A 27,132-nucleotide genomic window follows, 5' to 3' on the forward strand; every position below is an offset into this window, starting at 1 on the left:
GATAACTAGTATGCACACAGTATGTTTTGATTGTGCTCTGCATTCCTCTCCAAATCTGTAGAGTGTTATGCCATCCCTATGGGCATAGTCATTTGACCCTTGGAACATTTTGAACAAGATGGCCATTTCAAAACTTTGATCGAATGACTTGTAGAGAGCTTAAAGAGGGTATGGGAGGGGAAATGGCAGAACCTCCACATGTTCCGAAAGTTGTAGTTTAATACCCTCTGTCGTTCTTAAAATGTTACAGATCCACCTTTTTGATGAACTGGATGCACATGGTGCCTTGGTGCCTAATCAATCTTCATGCACTCCAACCTTCGTCTAACCTGACCCTATTTGACTCCACTCCTCCCCCTGAAAATCAACCCCATTCAGCTCGACCCTCCTTAAGTCAGCAATGTGGATGACAGGCTTGCTAATTGTTCCTGTAAAGAAGACCCAGCAACTGTAACATCAATCCGACACCCTATGTGTCAGCAGTGTCTCCGCTCTGGAGGATCTTTATCCTTTTTATACCTAGATAATGTTATTCAGCCCTTTTTCTCGAAAGTGATAAAAGTTTATCAAATAAAATGGTTTCTATCAATTGGTTAATTCTTATATAGGTTTTGTTTGTTTATGCTGCTTCAATGCGAAACTATTCTTTACCCCCCCCCCCCCCCCCTATAAAAAACTGCAATTTTTCCTTCTGTCTTGTAAATTTGACATTAGCAAGGTTTACCATGCCCCGGGCCAGAGCAAAATTTATTTTTATGCTTTCAGCAATGAGGTTGAATGGGGGTTGAGTCAGATAGGGTCGGGTTAAAACGGAGGAAGAGCTACTTAAGGGGTGATTTAAATGAGGGAAACATCGCACGGGAGTCGAGTTGAAAGGGCGTTGAGTTGAGTTGAAAGAATGTTGATTTAAAATTTGGCTGAGTTGCATGAAGGTTGAATTAAACGGGGTTTGAGTTGCATGGGGGTTGGATTAATTGGGGTTGAGTTAAGTGATGGCTGAATTGATTGAGAGATTAGTTTCTTGGGGTTTGATTCGCACGGAAGTTGAGTTAAAGTTAAATGGGGGTTAGTTTAAACAGGGTTTAGTTGAACGGGTTCAGTTACAAGGGGGTTCAGTTATACGACACCACTATTAACACAAAGTCAAGAGAGCTGAGCATCTAAAAACTTGAAAAAGAAACCATCCCAGTGGGGCTGGAAAAACGTTCTCATCAGCTTAAGATAAATACTGGATTTTGTCTCCCCACCCCCCACACACAGGTAAACTTTCCTCCTAAAATCGTTCCATTTTTTATGAAACAGCCAAAGCAAAACAGAAAGCCAAAGCTTTCAAGATAGGTTAGCAAGAATGGAGGTTAAGCCTTCCTACTGCCCCCCCTCCCTTTATGCATGCTTTTTCCATGTTATGATCTTGGATTGATCTATTTATTAGATGAATCGTATATTCTCCAAAAGTAATTTACAAATTTACTTTTTAAAACTATACAAAAGCGACACCTAAAAAATAAAAGTTGAATACTTTGTAGAAGACGATAGAAAACGTGTTTATATAGCAGAAAAGACACACACGGTACCACGGCAAATATTCTGAATAATTGTCATAGGCCATATTAACGGAAAATAGTCAGCCTAATTACAAAGAAAAAAGTATAAGCTTCTGCAGTTAAAGACGTGTACGGCTATTAGTAACTCGTAGATGCTTAATTTAAATGAGAAAGACTAGAAACTACCAAATCCTCTTACTTAATCTTATCCTGTTTGAACCTTCTGCCTTAGCTGTCTCTCAACAAATTGCCAAACATATAAGACATTTTTTTTTTTATATGCCCACCTCGTGGCAACCAGTCTTCCTATTACACCTTGTGTTAATACAGAAAAGCTATTTAGTTACTTTAATTTACTATGAACAAGAATTTGATTCGGTGAAGGTAACAGGGAGTTCACAAAGCTTAGAACTAAAACCATTTTCTAATAGCGATATAAAATATCAAAAGGTCAGGAAACTCCCGTAAATTAAAAGCTATCAATATATCACCGGCATAGGGAAAATTGTTTCTCTCTTCCTTAGAGACGAATTCAAACTTGTAAGAAACGGAATAAAATTCATCCAGCGCTGTTACGCGTCAGCTTAGTTTTTAGATGAAAGAAAATTCCAAGTTAAATCCACTTTGTGAGGGAGGAAGGAAAATTTACAGAAAACAAAATAAAAATCTTAAATAAATAAAATAAAAATAAAAATAGAAGTCTTGCACCAGAGATGTGGGATGTCAGACACACAAGTTGATAGGGAACGGATTTTTTTTCGACTAATCTCGGGGGAAGCGAAATTTCCCTCTCGCTGTGCAAGGAAAGATGGATCAGGCGGAAAAAAATTTCTGAATATTATTTTTTCTATTTATTTCTTTTTTCTTTCATTTCATTTTCCATCTAGAAAAATCAAACATAGTTACCTAATAACTAACTTTTCCTTTTTTCAGCTCCTTATATCTCGAGGACAAACCTCAAATAATCTCCTACCAAAATTTAAATACGTGTACCTATGGTAACACAAGTCATATAAACTGATGAAAAAAAGGAAAAAAATTAGAAATGGATCCTCAAAACTCACGCTTTGCACCGGAGACAATACAAAATAATACGCTGAAAGATAATGACAGAGACATAAAAGGAAATAAACTTATTTCTTTTTTCTTCCTTAAATTGACAAAAGAGGCTTGAAAAGCAGACTTGCAGTTTTAAGCATTCCAAAAATGTTACACCAACACCACGTAAAAAAAACCTAATATCTATCAGCCAGAGATCAGGCTTCAGATAAAGTGGCGAGAGAATCAAAACATAACCAAACATTCAACATGGAAGTGAAAACAATAATATTAGCATTGATAATGTCTACACAACTACACTTTAATGAATCTATCACTTATTTAACTAAAGGAGTTTTATGACATGTAGAGACCAAGGCGACCAAATCAAATGCAAGATCAGCGACGTGGAAGTTGAAAGTCCAAGTGGAAGTTGATGCCCTTTTACTTCTTGGGTAGACATGTACTTAGGCAGAACAATAATAATTTACCCTAATAGATTTCTTAGTCTCTTTTGATAAGCTCGCATCGCTATTTCTAACACAAGAAATAGTTATAAAAATAAGGAGATGAAAAAGAAAAACGAATATTCAACTAATACCTATAATTGTGGCTTTTATCACAAATAAATAGATTCAAATAGTTTTTGATGCTTTATTTGATTTAAAGATTGACTGATCAATTAAAAATTCATTAATTGAGCCAACCAGGTTTAGAGGAGATGTCTTCTCGGATCTTTCAAAATCACTTTCTCCAGTCGTTCTAGAGTCTAAACCGAAGCTGGTAATAACATGATTCAATGGCAACAATAATAACTGAATAGAGTTAATACAGATTTTTTAGAAATAGATATCCTTATAATTGATAATTTACAAAAACGAATAGTTACAACAAAATTAAAAGTCTAGCTAACGGAAAGCAGAGCTGAATGTGTCAACTTAATACATGAGACAAAACTTGTGATTTATAGTTAAATATTAAATAGTGACGTTATTTATATTAAATAGTGACGATTTAGAAATCTTCACTTTTAATCGTGACTTATAAATCGTATCACCAAAAAGTGATACGGCCCTGTTCATTGTCAATGAGTGAAAGCCGTCCTGGCCTTCCTTAGCCGTCTTGGCTTAAGGGTTGGCACGCTGTTTTGAGAGTTCTTTTTCCAAGGGGCACGGGTTCGATCCCGAGTACAGCCAGTTATTTGGTTTGGGACGGGGTTAGTGGTGTGACTCTGTAAGCTCAGCCAGAGTTGACCCAGCTCTAAATGAGTAACTGGAGAAATTTGGGTGAGGTAAGTAGGAATGGTGTGTGAAAGCACAGGGTGGTTGGCCCCCAACTCCCCATTGCACTTCCTGGCTGAAGGGCCACGAAACAGAGATGAGCACCAACGATTTGGACCTTAAGGGCTTAATGCCGTCTTACATACTTTACTTACTTAAGTATGGTAAATTTCTTGCGCCGATCGGCATTATAACACACCTTTTAGCTTTATATTTGTGTGCACATCTATGTTCTTCAGAGTGAAAATGGAATTGCCTTTTGCAGTTTTTTTTTTTTTTTTTTTTGCTGAATTTTTTACTACCGGTAATTTTTATTACTAACTCAACCGAAGCCGTCGCTTTGCAGAAAATGAAATGATTATTGCATTTTAGCGCCATCTATTTTGGCGCAACTAAGTATATTACATTTATTGGAAAGAAAAACAGATGGCGATTCAACCCCTTGTATAAATAGATGAAAAAGGAGGAAATGTGGATGCCGAGCAGGAAGAAATGAAAGAAGGTGGGTGGGATACGCTATTCCAGTAATTGTTACAAACCATGCTAACCTTCAATCGTCAAATTTAGTCTCTCGTCAAACACTGGTAAAAATTCAGCTGACCAAAACAGCTGAAATTCCGAAGCTAAAGCGACTTGACGAAACTCCCCGGAGCGACATCCAAGAAGCTTCACCTGTTCTGAGACCAATAAAGTCTCATTGCACCATGCCAAACTTCATTCTGACAAATTACCGATCTCTCTGTAATAAGCTGGTAGATTTCGAGGTTTTACTCCGTGGTGAAAACGCAGCAGTTGCTGCTGTAACAGAAATCTGGAACCTTGACGATACCTCATAACAAATTGCAGGTATAGATCATTTCTCATTACACGTAGCAGTAGAAAAACAACCGGCTCGGTGGCAGTGTTGGAATCTATGTGCGGAAAAACATTTCATGCAAACTTCTGTGAATATACTAAACCGAACCACGAGGTTATCTGGGTCATGTGCCAGGTTATCTGGGTCATGTGCCAATACCCTTGTCTATCTTGTCGCTTTTCGTGTCTCATATTTACTATCCAGACAGCGAACAAAATGGATGGAATCTTGTTTTTTATCTCCAAACTACGCCTGATTTAATCAGAAGCAGATGTAGTTACCCTGGTTTTATCATCATTGGGGATTTCAACCAGACAAAGAAAAACTGGCTAGAGACCAGCCTCTCTTTAAAGAGGATAGTCAACATCCCAACGCACTCATCCGGGATCACCCTTGAATTAGTTCTAACACACACTAAAGACTTTTATCCCCCTCCCCTATTGTCCCAGGGCCAATTGGGTCGTCTGATCACCACGCTCTAATGCTCAAGGCGAAAATTTCTGTGAGGAAACTTAAGCTTTCACGAGCAACAACAAGGCCCATAACCAACTTGGCCATAAGTGAATACGGCCGGTGGGTTGCTAAATACAATTTTCCAGAAGTATCCTTAGACGGCCCTCTTGAGCAGAGACTAAGTGCCTCTGATCTAAGACTAAGTGAAGACAGGTATGAATTTGTAGATGGCTTATCTCTCATGCTTGCTTATCTACTTGAAGGTAACACTCCTGTAGCACTGTTTGCTAGTGACATTCTCGATGAACTGAATTTCCAGTGTAACGAGTCCAATCTAACCATTAATGCTACCAAGTCAAAACTACTCCGGCTGAACCTCCCTAAAAAGAGACTTCACCCCCCCCCCCCCAGAAGTCCTATTTCCTGTTGTGTCAGAAATGAAAATACTGGGAGTAATTTTCTCCAAAGACATTTATTTTGCCGCACATGTTGACAGTTTAATTAGGAAGGGTAAACACTTCCCTTAAAACACTGTCTAAAATGCGTCGTTTCGATTGCGATTTCAAAAGCCTCCTCCGCGCCTACCTTTTCTATGTACGGTCAGTCTTGGAATATGCATGTCCTGCGTCTACACCCTTAGAGCTCTCCTTCCGTAGTACATACTGCTCACCTAATGCACGACCTCGAGACAGCGCAGAAAAGGGCAGTTAGGATTATCCTGGGATGTAGAGATATTCTCTACCAAGAAGCACTCAATAGCCTTGAAGTCCAGAGCCTTGAGCAAAGACTGAGCAATCTTATCATGAGGTTTGGAAAAGCATTGCTGCGAAACCCAATCCACCGTGACATTCTGTCCGGTGGCACAGGTGCGCCACCAAACAGAAAAAGCTGATAAAAACTCAAACTGACTCTTATACGTACACGAACAAGCTGATATTGTAATTCTTTTGTGCCAATTTTTACGTCTATGTTTAACATGTAATGTTTTTGCAACTGTAAATTAGCCAATAGCTACAAAGAAAATCGAGAGGGATTAAGTATGAATTTCTATTTTAAACTCCCCCACTCGCCCGTTCCTTAGAACTGATTGTGTATTTACCTGAAAGCTCAAAGAGAGTTTGGATGTTCTGGCATTGAAACGGAACCTTTGAGGCATCTACCCCCTCCTAACTACAAAAGATGTCAGAGAGCCCTACTGTACAGATTTCAAGGTCTCATCTACAAATATTTGGAATTGCGTATCAAACAGTTCCTGGTAACGAACTGTAGTAAGGAGCGACCCGGCTCAATAGTAACCAAAACTCTAAAAAATTGAATTTTGATATCAATAGCTACATCAAAAGAATCGCATTTTAATGCTGATTTTAAATATATAAGTTCCATCAAGTTTAGTCTTACCTATCAAAAGTTACGAGCCTGAGAAAATTTGCCTTATTTAGGAAAATAGGGGGAAACACCCCCTAAAAGTCGTAGGATCTTAACAAAAATGACACCATCAGATTCAGCGAATCAGAGAACCATACTGTAGAAGTTTCAAGCTCCTATCTACAAAAATGTGAAATTTTGTATTTTTTGCCAGAAGACAAATCACGGGTGCGCGTTTATTTTTTTTTTCTTTTTTTTTTCTTTTCCCCCAGGGGTCATCGTATCGACCAAGTGGTCCTATAATGTCGCAAGAGGGCTCATTCTAACGGAAATGAAAAGTTCTAGTGCCCTTTTTAAGTGACCAAAAAAATTGGAGGGCATCTAGACCCCCTCCCACGCTCATTTTTTTTCCAAAGTCAACGGATCAGAATTTTGAGATAGCCATTTTGTTCAGAATAGTCGAAAACCATAATAACTATGTCTTTGGAGATGACTCACTTCCCCACAATCCCTGGGGGAGGGGCTGCAAGTTAAAAACTTTGACCATTGTTTACATATAGTAATGGTTATTGGGAAGTGTACAGACGTTTTCAGGGGGATTTTATTTTGTTTGGGGGTGGGGCTGAGGAGAGGGGGCTATGTTGGAGGATCTTTCATTGGAGGAATCTGTCATGGGGGAAGAAAAATTCAATGACAAGGGCGCAGAATTCTCTAGCATTACAATAAGAAAACAATGAAAAATAAACATTTAAACGTTTTTTCAAATGAAAGGAAGAAGTAGCATTGAAACTTAAAACGAACAGAGATTATTACGCATATGAGGGGTTCTAAAAATACTTTAGCATAAAGAGCGAGGTATTTAGGAGGAGATAAATACCTTGCTCTTTATGCTAAAGTATTTTTAGTAATTTCAACTATTTATTCTACGGCCTTTCTGATTCAGGGGTCATTCTTAAAGAATTGGGACAAAACTTACGATTTAGTGTAAAGAGCGAGGTATTAACGAGGGTACAAACCCCCTCGTATACATAATAAAAATATAAGGTTATGAAAGTTTGTTACGTAAGTTAATTCTTAAGTTACGTATATTTTTTACTAATAAAAACGTTCGTTAAAAATTAAAAGTTCTAGTTGCCTTTTTAAGTAACCGAAAAATTGGAGGGCAACTAGGCCTCCTTCTCCACCCCTTATTTCTCAAAATAGTCTGATCAAAACTAAGAGAAAGCCATTTAGCCAAAAAAAGAATTAATATACAAATTTCATTTTAACAATTTATGTGCGGAGAGCCAAAACCAAACATGCATGAATTCAAAAACGTTCAGAAATTAAATAAAAAAAAAAACAATTTTTTTAGCTGAAAGTAAGGAGCGACATGAAAACTTAAAACGAACAGAAATTACTCCGTATATGAAATGAGTTGTCCCCTCCGCAATTCCTCGCTCTTTACGCTAAAGTTTGACTCTGCCACAATTCTACTTTTTAAAACAATTTAAAGCTTTAGCGTAAAGAGCGAGGGATTGCGGAGGGGACAACTCATTTCATATACGGAGTAATTTCTGTTCGTTTTAAGTTTTAATGTCGCTCCTTACTTTCAGCTAAAAAAATTGTTTTTTTTTTATTTAATTTATTTCAAAGAATGATCATGGATAAATGCAACAACAGGGAATTCACCTAAGACAATGAAATTTGTTTGAACCTTAAAAATATTTTGGCTGTCTCAACAAACTACGCATAGAAATGAAATAAAATATACAATAAAATGAGATCTTTAAAAATGAAATTGAAAAATTAAACTAGTCCCAAGTTTGTTGTTTTATGATGGAAAGTGGGTTGTTTGTTATTATTTAAAGATCATGGAGGGAGGGATGATTTATCCGCGAGGAGAATTTCCTGAGGGATAATTTCCAGTGGGAGGAAATATTCTGGGAGGAATCACCCTGAATTCGTCTCCAAAATTCTTTTTATTTGTCTTTCTGCCTCTTTGTACGTATATTTCTTGCATAGGGAGAAAATACTACGGAGGAATTATCTGGTGAAAATTTTCAGCGGGGATCAAAATATCTGGCAGGATTTTACTGAGGAAAATGTAAGTAATATCCATAAGGGTGCTGCAAGGTGACACCTCCCTTCTTATAGCAAAAAATATTTCTGCCATTTATTTTAATGTTTTATTTAACTAAAGCGATTTGCTTCATAATATAGTGGTGGTTTATTAAAGAGAGGTCGTCGGGTAGGAGGGGGGGGGGGTAATATGCGTAAGTAGTACGTTTTGATAGCCTAATTTTCTAAGCCTCATTGAGCCTTCAGGTGAAAATCAAATACGCCTTTACTATTGGTGCTGAGGGTGGGGGGAACTAGTAGTAACCAAGTTGATTCGGGCTATGATTGGTTAAATTATGTACAGTGAGGTCGCATCAGCTATTATAATTTCGCATCAGCTATTACGAAGGAGTTTTCTCCACTTTCCTTAAAGTTCAAACTTAATACCCTTAGCCTATAGAGATATTGCAGATGCGCCTTTTTGAAAAACAAGATACACATAGTATCTTTTGACTTAGTTAAACATACCCCTCAACATACCTCAACGTTTCTCCTTAATACATATAACCTTTTCGAACACAATCGGAATCCAACATTTCCTAACGATAAATACTGTAACTAAAAAAAAAAGGATAAATTGTGTAATTTGCAATTCTTGCCCTGGGAGATTTTGGGGTCATTGCATCCCCGGAGCATAATTACTAGGCCTTTTCTCTGTTTTGAACACAACTGCTTTACAAAATTTTGATGATTGTTGAGGGGAGGGTATCCGAAACTGCAAATGAAGGGCCCTGTAGCCCTCCAATCAGTTTCAACATCCCCCCGTAAGTTTCAACTTAATACCCTCAGCCGTTCTCTAGATATTAATGATACGCCCTTTTGATAACTAGTATGCACACAGTATGTTTTGATTGTGCTCTGCATTCCTCTCCAAATCTGTAGAGTGTTATGCCATCCCTATAGGCATAGTCATTTGACCCTTGGAACATTTTGAACAAGATGGCCATTTCAAAACTTTGATCGAATGACTTGTAGAGAGCTTAAAGAGGGTATGGGAGGGGAAATGGCAGAACCTCCACATGTTCCGAAAGTTGTAGCTTAATACCCTCTGTCGTTCTTAAAATGTTACAGATCCACCTTTTTGATGAACTGGATGCACATGGTGCCTTGGTGCCTAATCAATCTTCATGCACTCCAACCTTCGTCTAACCTGACCCTATTTGACTCCACTCCTCCCCCTGAAAATCAACCCCATTCAGCTCGACCCTCCTTAAGTCAGCAATGTGGATGACAGGCTTGCTAATTGTTCCTGTAAAGAAGACCCAGCAACTGTAACATCAATCCGACACCCTATGTGTCAGCAGTGTCTCCGCTCTGGAGGATCTTTATCCTTTTTATACCTAGATAATGTTATTCAGCCCTTTTTCTCGAAAGTGATAAAAGTTTATCAAATAAAATGGTTTCTATCAATTGGTTAATTCTTATATAGGTTTTGTTTGTTTATGCTGCTTCAATACGAAACTATTCTTCACCCCCCCCCCCTATAAAAAACTGCAATTTTTCCTTCTGTCTTGTAAATTTGACATTAGCAAGGTTTACCATGCCCCGGGCCAGAGCACAATTTATTTTTATGCTTTCAGCAATGAGGTTGAATGGGGGTTGAGTCAGATAGGGTCGGGTTAAAACGGAGGAAGAGCTACTTAAGGGGTGATTTAAATGAGGGAAACATCGCACGGGAGTCGAGTTGAAAGGGCGTTGAGTTGAGTTGAAAGAATGTTGATTTAAAATTTGGCTGAGTTGCATGAAGGTTGAATTAAACGGGGTTTGAGTTGCATGGGGGTTGGATTAATTGGGGTTGAGTTAAGTGATGGCTGAATTGATTGAGAGATTAGTTTCTTGGGGTTTGATTCGCACGGAAGTTGAGTTAAAGTTAAATGGGGGTTAGTTTAAACAGGGTTTAGTTGAACGGGTTCAGTTACAAGGGGGTTCAGTTATACGACACCACTATTAACACAAAGTCAAGAGAGCCGAGCATCTAAAAACTTGCAAAAGAAACCATCCCAGTGGGGCTGGAAAAACGTTCTCACCAGCTTAAGATAAATACTGGATTTTGTCTCCCCCCCCCACACACAAGTAAACTTTCCTCCTAAAATCGTTCCATTTTTTATGAAACAGCCAAAGCAAAACAGAAAGCCAAAGCTTTCAAGATAGGTTAGCAAGAATGGAGGTTAAGCCTTCCTACTGCCCCCCCCCCTTTTATGCATGCTTTTTCCATGTTATGATCTTGGATTGATCTATTTATTAGATGAATCGTATATTCTCCAAAAGTAATTTACAAATTTACTTTTTAAAACTATACAAAAGCGACACCTAAAAAATAAAAGTTGAATACTTTGTAGAAGACGATAGAAAACGTGTTTATATAGCAGAAAAGACACACACGGTACCACGGCAAATATTCTGAATAATTGTCATAGGCCATATTAACGGAAAATAGTCAGCCTAATTACAAAGAAAAAAGTATAAGCTTCTGCAGTTAAAGACGTGTACGGCTATTAGTAACTCGTAGATGCTTAATTTAAATGAGAAAGACTAGAAACTACCAAATCCTCTTACTTAATCTTATCCTGTTTGAACCTTCTGCCTTAGCTGTCTCTCAACAAATTGCCAAACATATAAGACATTTTTTTTATATGCCCACCTCGTGGCAACCAGTCTTCCTATTACACCTTGTGTTAATACAGAAAAGCTATTTAGTTACTTTAATTTACTATGAACAAGAATTTGATTCGGTGAAGGTAACAGGGAGTTCACAAAGCTTAGAACTAAAACCATTTTCTAATAGCGATATAAAATATCAAAAGGTCAGGAAACTCCCGTAAATTAAAAGCTATCAATATATCACCGGCATAGGGAAAATTGTTTCTCTCTTCCTTAGAGACGAATTCAAACTTGTAAGAAACGGAATAAAATTCATCCAGCGCTGTTACGCGTCAGCTTAGTTTTTAGACGAAAGAAGATTCTAAGTTAAATCCACTTTGAGGAGGGAGGAGGGAAAATTTACAGAAAACAAAATAAAAATCTTAAATAAATAAAATAAAAATAAAAATAGAAGTCTTGCACCAGAGATGTGGGATGTCAGACACACAAGTTGATAGGGAACGGGTTTTTTTTCGACTAATCTCGGGGGAAGCGAAATTTCCCTCTCGCTGTGCAAAGAAGGATGGATCAGGCGAAAAAAAAATTCTGAATATTATTTTTTCTATTTATTTCTTTTTTCTTTCATTTCATTTTCCATCTAGAAAAATCAAACATAGTTACCTAATAACTAACTTTTCCTTTTTTCAGCTCCTTATATCTCGAGGACAAACCTCAAATAATCTCCTACCAAAATTTAAATACGTGTACCTATGGTAACACAAGTCATATAAACTGATGAAAAAAAGGAAAAAAAAATTAGAAATGGATCCTCAAAACTCACGCTTTGCACCGGAGACAATACAAAATAATACGCTGAAAGATAATGACAGAGACATAAAAGGAAATAAACTTATTTCTTTTTTCTTCCTTAAATTGACAAAAGAGGCTTGAAAAGCAGACTTGCAGTTTTAAGCATTCCAAAAATGTTACACCAACACCACGTAAAAAAAAACCTAATATCTATCAGCCAGAGATCAGGCTTCAGATAAAGTGCCGAGAGAATCAAAACATAACCAAACATTCAACATGGAAGTGAAAACAATAATATTAGCATTGATAATGTCTACACAACTACACTTTAATGAATCTATTACTTATTTAACTAAAGGAGTTTTATGACATGTAGAGACCAAGGCGACCAAATCAAATGCAAGATCAGCGACGTGGAAGTTGAAAGTCCAAGTGGAAGTTGATACCCTTTTACTTCTTGGGTAGACATGTACTTAGGCAGAACAATAATAATTTACCCTAATAGATTTCTTAGTCTCTTTTGATAAGCTCGCATCGCTATTTCTAACACAAGAAATAGTTATAAAAATAAGGAGATGAAAAAGAAAAACGAATATTCAACTAATACCTATAATTGTGGCTTTTATCACAAATAAATAGATTCAAATAGTTTTTGATGCTTTATTTGATTTAAAGATTGACTGATCAATTAAAATTCATTAATTGAGCCAACCAGGTTTAGAGGAGATGTCTTCTCGGATCTTTCAAAATCACTTTCTCCAGTCGTTCTAGAGTCTAAACCGAAGCTGGTAATAACATGATTCAATGGCAACAATAATAACTGAATAGAGTTAATACAGATTTTTTAGAAATAGATATCCTTATAATTGATAATTTACAAAAACAAATAGTTACAACAAAATTAAAAGTCTAGCTAACGGAAAGCAGAGCTGAATGTGTCAACTTAATACATGAGACAAAACTTGTGATTTATAGTTAAATATTAAATAGTGACGTTATTTATATTAAATAGTGACGATTTAGAAATCTTCACTTTTAATCGTGACTTATAAATCGTATCACCAAAAAGTGATACGGCCCTGTTCATTGTCAATGAGTGAAAGCCGTCCTGGCCTTCCTTAGCCGTCTTGGCTTAAGGGTTGGCACGCTGTTTTGAGAGTTCTTTGTCCAAGGGGCACGGGTTCGATCCCGAGTACAGCCAGTTATTTGGTTTGGGACGGGGTTAGTGGTGTGACTCTGTAAGCTCAGCCAGAGTTGACCCAGCTCTAAATGAGTAACTGGAGAAATTTGGGTGAGGTAAGTAGGAATGGTGTGTGAAAGCACAGGGTGGTTGGCCCCCAACTCCCCATTGCACTTCCTGGCTGAAGGGCCACGAAACAGAGATGAGCACCAACGATTTGGACCTTAAGGGCTTAATGCCGTCTTACATACTTTACTTACTTAAGTATGGTAAATTTCTTGCGCCGATCGGCATTATAACACACCTTTTAGCTTTATATTTGTGTGCACATCTATGTTCTTCAGAGTGAAAATGGAATTGCCTTTTGCAGTTTTTTTTTTTTTTTTTTTTGCTGAATTTTTTACTACCGGTATTTTTTATTACTAACTCAACCGAAGCCGTCGCTTTGCAGAAAAATGAAATGATTATTGCATTTTAGCGCCATCTATTATGGCGCAACTAAGTATATTACATTTATTGGAAAGAAAAACAGATGGCGATTCAACCCCTTGTATAAATAGATGAAAAAGGAGGAAATGTGGATGCCGAGCAGGAAGAAATGAAAGAAGGTGGGTGGGATACGCTATTCCAGTAATTGTTACAAACCATGCTAACCTTCAATCGTCAAATTTAGTCCCTCGTCAAACACTGGTAAAAATTCAGCTGACCAAAACAGCTGAAATTCCGAAGCTAAAGCGACTTGACGAAACTCCCCGGAGCGACATCCAAGAAGCTTCACCTGTTCTGAGACCAATAAAGTCTCATTGCACCATGCCAAACTTCATTCTGACAAATTACCGATCTCTCTGTAATAAGCTGGTAGATTTCGAGGTTTTACTCCGTGGTGAAAACGCAGCAGTTGCTGCTGTAACAGAAATCTGGAACCTTGACGATACCTCATAACAAATTGCAGGTATAGATCATTTCTCATTACACGTAGCAGTAGAAAAACAACCGGCTCGGTGGCAGTGTTGGAATCTATGTGCGGAAAAACATTTCATGCAAACTTCTGTGAATATACTAAACCGAACCACGAGGTTATCTGGGTCATGTGCCAATACCCTTGTCTATCTTGTCGCTTTTCGTGTCTCATATTTACTATCCAGACAGCGAACAAAATGGATGGAATCTTGTTTTTTATCTCCAAACTACGCCTGATTTAATCAGAAGCAGATGTAGTTACCCTGGTTTTATCATCATTGGGGATTTCAACCAGACAAAGAAAAACTGGCTAGAGACCAGCCTCTCTTTAAAGAGGATAGTCAACATCCCAACGCACTCATCCGGGATCACCCTTGAATTAGTTCTAACACACACTAAAGACTTTTATCCCCCTCCCCTATTGTCCCAGGGCCAATTGGGTCGTCTGATCACCACGCTCTAATGCTCAAGGCGAAAATTTCTGTGAGGAAACTTAAGCTTTCACGAGCAACAACAAGGCCCATAACCAACTTGGCCATAAGTGAATACGGCCGGTGGGTTGCTAAATACAATTTTCCAGAAGTATCCTTAGACGGCCCTCTTGAGCAGAGACTAAGTGCCTCTGATCTAAGACTAAGTGAAGACAGGTATGAATTTGTAGATGGCTTATCTCTCATGCTTGCTTATCTACTTGAAGGTAACACTCCTGTAGCACTGTCTGCTAGTGACATTCTCGATGAACTGAATTTCCAGTGTAACGAGTCCAATCTAACCATTAATGCTACCAAGTCAAAACTACTCCGGCTGAACCTCCCTAAAAAGAGACTTCACCCCCCCCCCCCAGAAGTCCTATTTCCTGTTGTGTCAGAAATGAAAATACTGGGAGTAATTTTCTCCAAAGACATTTATTTTTCCGCACATGTTGACAGTTTGATTAGGAAGGGTAACACTTCCCTTAAAACACTGTCTAAAATGCGTCGTTTCGATTGCGATTTCAAAAGCCTCCTCCGCGCCTACCTTTTCTATGTACGGTCAGTCTTGGAATATGCATGTCCTGCGTCTACACCCTTAGAGCTCTCCTTCCGTAGTACATACTGCTCACCTAATGCACGACCTCGAGACAGCGCAGAAAAGGGCAGTTAGGATTATCCTGGGATGTAGAGATATTCTCTACCAAGAAGCACTCAATAGCCTTGAAGTCCAGAGCCTTGAGCAAAGACTGAGCAATCTTATCATGAGGTTTGGAAAAGCATTGCTGCGAAACCCAATCCACCGTGACATTCTGTCCGGTGGCACAGGTGCGCCACCAAACAGAAAAAGCTGATAAAAACTCAAACTGACTCTTATACGTACACGAACAAGCTGATATTGTAATTCTTTTGTGCCAATTTTTACGTCTATGTTTAACATGTAATGTTTTTGCATCTGTAAATTAGCCAAGAGCTACAATAGTTGTCTAATATACCGTTCTCTCTCTCTCTCTCTCTCTTGCCCAGATTCACAATCAGTGCCTTTTACAAATTAGTTTGGCTTAGTTTGCTCATTCCTTTACTATCAGCACTAAATGCAAAACTCTTGAACAGAATTTTGACGTTTATGGCAGACAATGAGAAGCAATATCATATCTCAGTAAAACTAGGTCTATTTTTCTAATGTTTTACACGGAAAATTTGTAGTTTATCTAATTAAATAACAATAAAGTTTTTTAACCAACGGTGATAGCATAGTAGGTGTTAATCCGATCACAGCGCTTCACTTGAATATATTTAATTTTTTTTCGAAAAATAATAAGCCTGTAACTTCAGATACAGAATTACAAATTTCCAAAGATAATTTTTTAAATGGGGTTTTTAAAGGCCAAACCAAAACACGGAAGAAACTTACGAAGCGAATATTTCGAAAGAAAAACCGCCTTCTTTTTCTTCAGTGCGAACAAAATAATATAATCAAGGGAAATACTGAAGAAAAAAACGAACAACAAACGTGGAGGTCCACAAAACCAATGAAAAAACAGCTAAAAAATTAAAAGATAAATAAAATTCAATAAAAGACCAACAATTATAAGAACTAAAATCAAATACTTAATAGCCATAAAGTGAGTCATTTGCCAATATCCGCAATTTGCACAAAATCCCTTAAAATTCTGAACTGTTATCAGCAGATACTAACATACAACTGAGAAATAAAAGAAAAAAAAATCATTCACTGAAACAAACGAACCAGCAATTAAATAAATTGGAGAAGGTCACCTGATTTCTTCAGTATGGTTTTTTCTTCAGCATTTTCGTTTGGCCTTTAAAAACCCAATTTTTGATCGTTTTCTTTCTTCATGTTTGTGGATTTCCAAAATCCCAAGTTTTCGCGAAGGACACGAACAATTTTCCTAGCTTTCTAGCTAGGAAAATTGTAAAGGCACTGTGGACGCGATATTATTTAAAACATGAATTTCTTACCTTTTATGGATTTTTCTTTTTGTATTTTATATACAGCATCGTTCAAGAGTAATCGTAAATATTTTTTCAGCCTGTCTTTAAATCCTGACTATAACGGGACCTTCCGTTTCCTGAATGATGCATTAATGCCATCTATTTTTATAAGGAACAAATAGACAAAATTTAACTAAAAGTCCATTACGGAATTTGCAAAACATTCGGTAATGAGGGTTGAAGGGAGCAGGCACTAGGTATTTATCTAGTGACGCTTAAGATAGAAAAACTTTATTTATACCTAATTTTGGGAAGTTTTATCAGTTCAGAAATGATATTACAAATTCCCTTAAATGACATCCCTTTATTAGAAACGATATTACAAACTACAAATTTCTCCAGCCTAGAAATATGGTTTACGTAACAGTTATACTCATAAATTAAAACAAAAATAGCCTACCTGAGGACACATCTTGCATTGGTATTTCCTAGTCGTTCCATTTACATGACTTTGTTGCAATTGATGGTTCATTTTAGCGGCTTGAACAACTTGAGGAACGATGAGCATTCCCGAAGGGGTTGCAGCAGGAGGTGATATTGAGGAACTGCTGGAATTGGACCTAGGATTTCCGAAAATCGAATGAACCATATGAGACCCCACACCTGGTGTGACTTCCATTCGGTTGTCATCCATGGAAGGCAAATTTCCACCTGTAAAAAAATTGTCCGTACTAAATTGTATATTTTAGGAAAGAAACTTTTGTATACCCTGAAGTAAATTTTTCTGATTATCATTTTTATCCTGTACACAAAGACGGATAAATATAATATAAAGCAGGAAGCAGCGATCGCAGTTGTATATCCATTCTCTTGGACATAGGGTCTAAATAGGGGAATAGGAACATAGTGTCCCGAATGGTGTTTACGGTACGACGACTCTTTTCTTTTTTTATAACAAAAAGAAGAACCTTTAATAATAAGGAAGACTCTTATAAAGAAGACTCTTATAACGAAAGAATATGACCCTTTGTTGAAATTCACTATTTTGCATGTTAGGCCCCTGATATCCGTAAAAACCTGATCTCAGTAAGTTTTCGCCAGCAGGGACAGGGGGCAGACACTCACACCCACTCAACTCTGCTGATATACCAAATATGCTTAGTAATATATATAATTAGTATCCTGAAAAGTGTGACACTTTCTTGGCAAAGAATTTTTTTTCCAAATCTTTGAGCATTGAGCATCCCATCTATGAGCATTGCTGAAGACTATCTCTCACCAAAGGACATAGTTGTGAACCTATGTAACGAAGTTTAATAGGATGGTCTCATAAGCTTATGACAAACACCTTTTTCCCAGCATGGAATTAATTTTAGAATCTGGAAACTTTTGCTACCCATTCTTGAGTGGTGACAGGAAATTACCAATGAGGGAGGGGCAGGTTGCCTTAAGGGGCTTCGGTTTTATCAATATTTAAATGGAAAACTTTCTCATTTTCCTCCTTTTGCACATTTTTAATGCCGTCTTGATTCCTAGGGTGACACTGCCTCCTCGCTTTCCGGTGCCTATGCAACCGTGAGCATTATTTTATTTATAGATGTTTGTCTTGTATGAATGACAGAAACAATACTTATTTTTAAGTACTTATTTTTTATTTGACATGAGATTACGGCTAAAATGCTAATGCATGTACTAGATTATCACAATCAGGTTCTTATCATTTTGGTGGGAACGTGCGCAAAGATTCAAAAAGAAAATCCGTAAAATAATTGACAGATAAATTAGCCCAAAGTGATAACAGTAAGATTACTAAATCTAATTTAAACAAGGAAATTCAAGGCAAGTATGTACGCAAAGGAGTGAGTGCGGTCGCCCGGGCCCTTCAGTAAATCTTACTGTTTCTACGATTTTACCGATATATATATTAGATTTCCCGTATAATTCTCCTTTTTTTTTTAAACAACATACTTCTGGAGCGGTTTTCTGCACACGTGCTTGGTCGCTTAAATGTAAGATTCCTGCTAGTAAATTTAAAGTAAAAAGGAGAATCAGAACAATTGAGGAAATTACCCTAAAGAGAAAATGACAGCATCGCGAGAACTTGCACACCGAATCAAGCTGCACGCCGGCAATCCTACATAGTCAGGGAATCATAGTCAACCCTTAGTAACCCTTAGAGGTGCGGTGCTTCATTTCTATGTGGGTACATGCTATATTTGGAGATTATATTGGCAACTAAAACATGCAGAACTATTGGTGATACTTATTTCAAAAGATTGGCAAAGCGTGCATGGGTCCATATTAGACCATCCCTTGGGGAGTCTCAAAGCCATGAGACTCCACAAGTTCCTGGTCTTCCGGTCATTTTATGACCGGTCCCTCTTTTTGGCCTTCTTTCATCGCTGATTTCTTTCTGAAGGCCTTTGATCGGGTGAGAACCTTCTGCGGAAGATAGCTGGGTATCAAAATTCGCTGCAAAAACCTTCTAACACTCAGCTTGATTATCCCACTTTATAAGTCTTGCATCAGACCCATAGCCAAGTATGGATGCTCGCTGTGTGCTGGTACCTCGAAGACATTGTTAGCATAACCCCAAACGACCCAGAATAGGACTAATAGGCAGGTTCAGTTGCCCCCACAACTCTCTCCAGTCTGTTGGAGGTTTGATGTAGCATCGATAGCTATTTTCTACGAGTGAGTAAATTCACTTTCTTTTCTAGATCTCTTGGGTATTGTGTCCCCGTTGTCCAACCAATAAGACAGACACGAAGGCACACAGCTCTGTCCAATTATCTAGAGGCTGGCATGCCGAAAACTGAGCTGTTCTTCAAGCAGCAGCTTTGAAGAAGAGCTTCATTCAATATTGCACTTCGATCTAGAATAATCTTCCTGGGAAAGTTCTCCCTAAGAATTTCTCTGATGACTTTTCAAAAGAAGGTTTAACAACCCCCTAAAACCTCGAAAAAAGACAGGCAGCAAATCAGATATTTAATCATATTGGCGCAGCGAATTTGGTATTAAAAAACATAAAAATGATAAAAACATACCCTAGTCAAAGTAATTAATATTGAGAGGACACTATTACATAATACCAGAGGCTCCCTACCTCTGGGAGAGAGGACACCAAAAGAATGGCTAGGGGCAATAGGTTTTCAATACAGCATGGTACAGCTATGAAGGGACATTTTAATAAAAATCTTGCACCAACTCCAAAGGGGGTGAAATATCGCATTTAAGAATCAAAGGAGTATCGACCTTTAAAACCATTAGAAAACCCTATCTTAGACGGGGATACACAATTTTAGGATCCTCGTTCTCAACTTTTAAAAAAGGGCAGAGCCGCTTTCATCCAGTAGCCACTGCTTAAATATTGTAATGGCATCTATAACCTATTTCTCCTCCTAGGTAGTAAGATAGAAACCGTTCAAAGTCGTTATCCATTCACAGCTTTTTTTTTAAATTCAGCAAAAAAGAAAAAAGTCACTCCCATCATCATCCACGCGATTTTTTGACTAAGATAATTGTTTTCAATTTCAGTTTTCTGAAAAAGTTGCGCAGAAATTCTTTCGAGAATTCAAAATTTTTGGGCAAGATTTATTATTGGCGTTAGAAAATATATAAAAAAAAAACATTTTGGTACTTAACATACAAAACTGCATTTAAAAAAAAGTCATAAACAACCAAATTTTCTTTTCTTGTTTCCAGTACACGTGTAAGATGAAGTCTAAAACAGTGAACTTGATTATACCAAGGTATTAAATTAAACTTTTGGCACTACGATTATAACATTTGATTGTAATAAAATTTTTACTCTAATCTGGAAAATGCAGTCAAAATTTTTCTTTCGCCAAAAGTGTGATCAAGGATTTATGTTATTTCTTTTTAATTAACTTGCAATTTAATTAATTATTAGTGCATACCCATCAAAACTTAACCCAGAAATTTCAAGATATATTATTCCACAAAAACTATGAGTACTGTCTAAAATCTGATTAAATATTTAGTAACAAAATTATGGAAACTACAATAGAGAATTAAGGGAAGCAGGCCACCCTGAACGCATTATATTAAATACATAACCTAGCCAACTCAATGTATTAAATATTTAATTGAAATAAACCTTCATAGCAGTTTAACTCACTCAGGCTAAGCTGATTATATGAAAGTACACACAAAAAAAACGGTTTTAAACTAATCAAACTTCTTGAGTATGGTCGGAATAACACGTAATTACCGATTGACCTAATGTCAAACAACAACCTTAAGGAAAAATGTAGTTCTAACTCACTTTTTAAGGCGTTTTTGAAATATTTGAGCCGTTCAAATCGAGAGCTCCGTTTCCTCTCCAGTTTTAAATTTGTCATTTCATTACAAAAATATTCTCCAGAATTTTTTAGTACGAACCTTTTTCACTTAACAGTCAGATTGTGGTATGGACAATTCAACCATCTTCAATTGACATTATAAAATTCAGATTCCTTTTTAGATCGAAAAATCAACAACCTTTCTTCTGGGTAACATAATCGGTTATTGGTGAGTAAATACCCCAAAAAATCAAGACATAAATACGTGGATAAAATATACAGTTACTATATTTGTGTAGGGCTTTGTAATTGAATATTTTGAAATACTTATTTAAGACCCATCTTGATTTTTTTACAACTGCTTTCTTGTTCTTTGTTTATTCGTTTTTATTTGTGGGAGAAAAAGAAAAATCCAAAAATATTAAATAGAATTTCAAATCACAATTCCCGTTTAAAAATTAAACAGCTTTTATCACTCCACATTTATAGCTCATAGCTTTAAGTGTTTATAAGTGTTAAGCTATAAGTTGTATCACATAATAGCTCAAAATGTTGCCGAAGTACACATTGTCTGATTGTCGGAAGTTGGATTGTAAACGACCATCTAGATCACAAAACTGAAAGACAGTTCATCTGCTAGGCTTGCAAAAATATTATAGCAGATTCTATAAATATTTTAAACGGAAAACGTTGGGAATATAGTTCCATTCTCAAACACTAAGATCGCTTTCTATCTTCTCTGTTAGGGAATAGACGCTTATCAATCTTTTATAGAAAATCTTCACCACGGAAAAACGGCACCAAAAGGGGCACGAGGGGGAGCAATCGGCCCTCCATAGATTTCGAGCATACCATTTTTCGATCAAAATCCCCCTAAGTTTTGAAAATACATTTTCTGCACCTTCATTAAACAAAATAAAAAAAATCTAGTCCTCCCCGTTTAAATTTTTGTGAATTGGCACCACTGCAATGATAAAACAAGAAAATTCGGCCATTGTTACCTTAAAAAACTATTCTTTATTAAAAGCCACTTAATATGCACCTATTTGCACGGTACCCTTACAATCATGGGTTCCAAGAACCGAGCCCAGGTGTTAGGGCAGCTCTGATCTTAAACCAGGTTGGTTCTTAACAAAAGGTTTATTTAAATAGATCAAGGTATCAAACATTTTTAGTTACGTCGTTTCCTTAAAATAAACCGTTTTTCTCTGTTTCAACTTCTGGTTCTGATGACTGAAATAAAGACCAGTCTTAATTGAAAGGTTAATTTTAATTTTAATTCGTTTAATTTTAAAGAACTTAATTGAGCTTAATTTTGAAGTAGAGTCATAACAACAAGCCATAATTTCAAGTAGTCTCATCTAGATGTCATTCTGCAGAAAACAAATAATATAGTTAATGTAATATAATAATGAAATTGTAAATAATTGTAAATAATATAATAATGTATATAAAAATAATTGTAAACAAAATAATATAGTAATGAAATTGTTCCGCAAAAACTGTACATACAAAAAAAAAACCTGATCAAAGAGTGCGTGATAACAAACTGTAAATAAGGAGCGGTTCGACTCAATAGTAACCGAAACTCTAAAAAACGGAATTTCAATATCAGGAGATACATCAGAAGAATTAGCTTATTATGCTGATATGCAAATATATAAGATTTATCAAGTTCAGTGCTACCCATCAAACGTTACAACCTTAGAAAATTTGTCTCACTTTGGAAATAGAGATGAACACCCCCTAAAATTCAAGGAATCTTAATGAGAATTACACCACCATATTCAGCGCATCGGTAAACCATATTGTAGAAGTTTCAAGCTCCTATATACAAAAATGTGGAATATTTTTGCCAGAAGACAGATTAAGGATGTTTGTTTATTTATTTTTCTTTTTTTCCTGGGAATGATCATAGTGAAATAATGATCCTAGATGATCGGGAGAGGGTGCATTCAAACGGGAATTAAAAGTTCTAGTGCTCTTTTAAGTGACTAAAAAGATTAGAGGGCAACTAGCCTCCCTCCCACACCTATTTTTTCCCCTAAGTTATCTGATAAAAATTTAAAAATATAAATTTTATTCAGTATAGTTGAAAGAGCAAATAGCTATGTCTTTAGCTGTAAAATGACCTTTTACAGCCCGCGAGGAGAGCCCTGTGAGTTATGAAATTGGTCCATTTGTAACGTATAGCATTTGTTACTGGAAAGCACAGAGACATTTTTTGGGGGGGGGGTGTCATATGGGAGGAGGGGAATTAGACATTAACTACTGTAAAAATTTCTTTTTTAATTGTCTTACGTTCTCTTTACCAAATTTTACGTGTGGAAATGTTCCGGGGGAATTATCTGGGGGCTATTTTCCGCGTGTTTTGATTTCCGGAAAAAATTAAAACGGAAGGGGGCCTTTTGGGAGAGGTCGAGAAGCCGATTATAGATTAAAGTCTCATTCAAATGAAAGAATGTTAAGGAGAATTTTTCAGGCTGAATTGTCCGCAAGCAATTTTATGGAGAGAAGGTTCAGCGAAGATGGAACAGCATATAGCGAAATTGACGGGGGAGGGCGCACTTTATGTTGGATGAAATATCCAACGAGGAGTTTTCCGTGAGGGGGGGTTATTTTATGGAGGGTGAGCCATATTTACCAGCAGCAATTGAAAATCGATCAGAAATTAAACTTAAAAAAAGTTCTTTTAACTGAAATTAAGGAGCAGCAGCATTAAAACTCAAAACGTACAGACATTGTTATATAAGTGAAGGGCTGCCCTTCCCTCAATACCTTGCTCTTTACGCTAAACTTCGTAAGTTTGTCCCAATTTTCTAAGAACAGCTACTAAAATATGGGGGCCGTTTAGTTAGAATAAAAATTTTTTTTTGTTTTTTTAAAGCGCTAACAGCTTTAGCGTACAGAGAATGGTATTGAGGAGAGGGCAACCATTCGTATAAATAAAAAATCTGCCAAATCAATATGCAAATTTCGTTTTAATTTGTCATTTACAGTGAGCCAAATTTGAACATACATTAGTTGAAAAACGTTCAGAAATAAAATTAAAAAAAAACAGGTTTTTTTTAGACTGGAAGTGAGGAGCGACTGTAAAACTAAAAACAAACAGAAATTATTCCGTACGTGAAAGGGGCTTTCCCCTCCTCAACGCCTCATTTTACGCTAAAGTTTGACTCTTTGTCCAAACTATACTTTTTAAAACAATAAAAAAAAACTTTAGCGTAAAGAGCGATGCGTTGAGGAGGCGACAACCCCTTTCATATCCGAAATAATTTCTGCTCGTTTTCAGTTTTATTGTCGCTCCTAACTTTCAGTTAAGAAAAACTTGTCTTTTATTTAATCAAACAGTTTGTGGTAACGAACTGTAGTAAGGAGCAACTCTTTTTTTCCCAAAGTCACCGGATCAAAATTTTGAAATAGCCATTTTGTTCAGCATAGCTGAAAAATCGGATAACTATGTCTTTGAGGACGACTTAATCCCCCACAGTCCCCGGGGAAGGGCTGCAATTGATAAACTTTGCCCATTGTTTACATATAGTATTGGTTATTGGGAAGTATACAGACGTTTTCAGGGGAGATTTTCTCTGTTGGTGGGGGGAGGGGTTGAGTGGGAGCATCTTTCCATGGAGGAATTTATTATAGGAGAAGAGAACCTCCATGAATGGGGCGCAGGATTTTCCATCATTATTTAAAAAACAATGAGAAATTAAATAAAAAACAAGTTTTTCAACTAAAAGTAAGGAACAACATTAAAACTTGAAAAAAAAACAGAAATTATTACGTATATGAGGAGATTCGTCCCCTCCTCAACACCTCGCTCTTTTCGCTAAAGTATTTTTAGTAATTTCAAAAGAGATATCTATTCTAATTAAACGGCCTTCGTGATTCAGGGGTTATTATTAAACAATTGGAAAAGACAGAATTTCGATGCTAAGAGACATATCAAAAGAATCGGATTTTTATGCTGATTTTAAATATATAAGTTTCATCAAATTTAGTCTTTGTCATCAAAAGTTACGAGCCTGAGAAAATTTGCCTTATTTTGGAAAATAGGGGGTAACACCCCCTAAAAGTCATAGGATCTTAACGAAAATTACACCATCGCATTCAGCGTATCAGAGAACCCTATAGAAAAAATTTCAAGGTCCAATCTACAAAAATGTGGAATTTCGTATTTTTTGCCAGAAGACAAATCACGGGTGCGTGTTTATTTGTTTTTTGTTTTTTTTTTGTTTTTCCCCAGGGGTCATCGTATCGACCAAGTGGTCCTAGAATGTTGCAAAAGGGCTCATTCTAACGGAAATGAAAAGTTCTAGTGCCCTTTTTAAGTGACCAAAAAAATTGGAGGGCACCTAGGCCCCCTCCCACGCTCATTTTTTCCCCAAATTCAACGGATCAAAATTTTGAGATAACCATTCTGTTCCGCATAGTCGAAAACCATAACAACTATGTCTTTGGGGATGAATTACCCCCCACAGTCCCTGGGGGAGGGGCTGCAAGTTACAAACTTTGACCAATGTTTACTTACAGTAATGGTTACTGGGAAGTGTACCGACGTTATCAGGGGGATTTTTTTGGTTTGGGTGTGGGGTTCAGGGGAGGGGGCTATATGGGAGGATCTTTCCTTGGAGGAATATTTCATGGGGGAAGAGAAATTCAATGAAAAGGGCGCAGGACTTTCTAGCATTACTATAAAAAAAAAACAATGAAAATGTAAACATGAAAAAGTTTTTCAATTGAAAGTAAGGAGAAGCATTAAAACTTAAAACGAACAGAGATTATTACGCATATGAGGGGTTCTAAGAATACTCTAGCATAAAGAGCGAGGTATTTAGGAGGAGATAAATACTTCGCTCTTTATGCTAAAATTTTTTTTAATAATTTCAACTATTTATTCTACGGCCTTTCTGATTCAGGGGTCATTCTTAAAGAATTGGGATAAAACAAGATTTAATGTGAAGAGCGAGGTATTAACGAGGGGACAAACCCCCTCATATATATAATCAAAAATATGAGAATATAAAAGTTTGTTACGTAAGTTAATTCTTAGCTTAAGTATTTTTTTTACTAATAAAAACGTTCGTTAAAAATAAAAGATTTAGTTGCCTTTTTAAGTAACCGAAAAATTGGAGGGCAACTAGACCTCCTTCCCCACCCCTTATTTCTCAAAATCGTCTGATCAAAACTAAGAGAAAGCCATTTAGCCAAAAAAAGAATTAATATGCAAATTTCATTTTTATAATTTATGTACGGAGAGCCAAAATCAGACATGCATTAATTCAAAAACTTTCAAAAATTAAATAAAAAAACAAGTTTTTTTAAATGAAAGTAAGGAGCGACATTAAAACTTAAAACGAACAGAAATTACTCCGTATATGAAAGGGGCTTTTCCTCTTCGACACCCCACTCCTTGCGCTAAAGTTTGATTCTTTCTCGCAACTCTACTTTTTAAACAATAAAAAACTTTTAGTCTTCAGTTTTTCGGAGGGCCAACGTTTCAGAACTACACTTGACAACTGTTATTACTGTTGCTTCTAATCTTGGCTCACAGACTTATTTTTCTATTCTTCCAAGCTTTATTTCAATTGTGAAATACATACTGGGCCTTGACTATTAGGCTTTTAACATCTTCACTGCATCCATCGTCTTTACTAATAATAATACCTAGGTAACTTGACAAATCTCCTCGTTGCCCAAAGCCACCTATTCGCCGTCACGTATTCCCACTCTAAGTGACTTAGTCTTCTTAAGATTGATTTTCAAGACCATTTTTGCACCCCGGACTTTTAAAACCTCAAAAGAAAAATCACATTTTACGAATATTTTCATCTAAGACGCTCAAATCATCAGCATGATCAAGTATTGGAGAGTTTAACTTTCCTCTTTGATTCCAAGCTCCCCCATAGCCTTTGTCGTGACTCCTTACGACAAAGTCCATCAAACCTCAACCGCAACAATGTTATTCTTATACGTACTACTAATCAGCATAATGTATTTATCCGTTATACCATGCAAGGATGGGCTTCTGTTGGCTGAATCAAATGCTTACTCATAACCTATAAAAATAAGGACTAAATGGATCTGATGACCCAGGTATTTCTCGATTATTAATGTAAGAGCGGGAATTATCCATTGAAACTTTATGCACAGTAACTCTCCAAGTCTAAAAAGTATCAGCATACTAAGTAATTTCCTTCCTAAAGAAACCAATTTCATCCTCTGTAATCCCTATA

The 27,132-nt window shown here is 36.7% G+C and overlaps 1 protein-coding gene across 11 annotated transcripts in view; it reads right to left on the reverse strand.

Annotated features, from left to right (window-relative positions):
- The window catches only part of LOC136030302 (zinc finger protein rotund-like), a 257,373-nt gene that overhangs the window by 58,006 nt on the left and 172,235 nt on the right, over positions 1 to 27,132 (reverse strand). For all 11 annotated transcript variants that reach the window (XR_010618239.1, XM_065709179.1, XM_065709178.1 and 8 more), the window contains one exon: positions 17,053 to 17,303. Coding sequence is in view for 10 of the 11 variants with exons in the window: in XM_065709179.1 (XP_065565251.1) it covers positions 17,053 to 17,303 (251 nt within the window). In the remaining variant the exon portion in view is untranslated. The remainder of the gene's footprint in view (positions 1 to 17,052; positions 17,304 to 27,132) is intronic.

The sequence above is a fragment of the Artemia franciscana genome, chromosome 8 (genome assembly GCF_032884065.1).
Source record: "Artemia franciscana chromosome 8, ASM3288406v1, whole genome shotgun sequence".
In the NCBI taxonomy this organism is placed as follows: Eukaryota; Metazoa; Arthropoda; class Branchiopoda; order Anostraca; family Artemiidae; genus Artemia; species Artemia franciscana.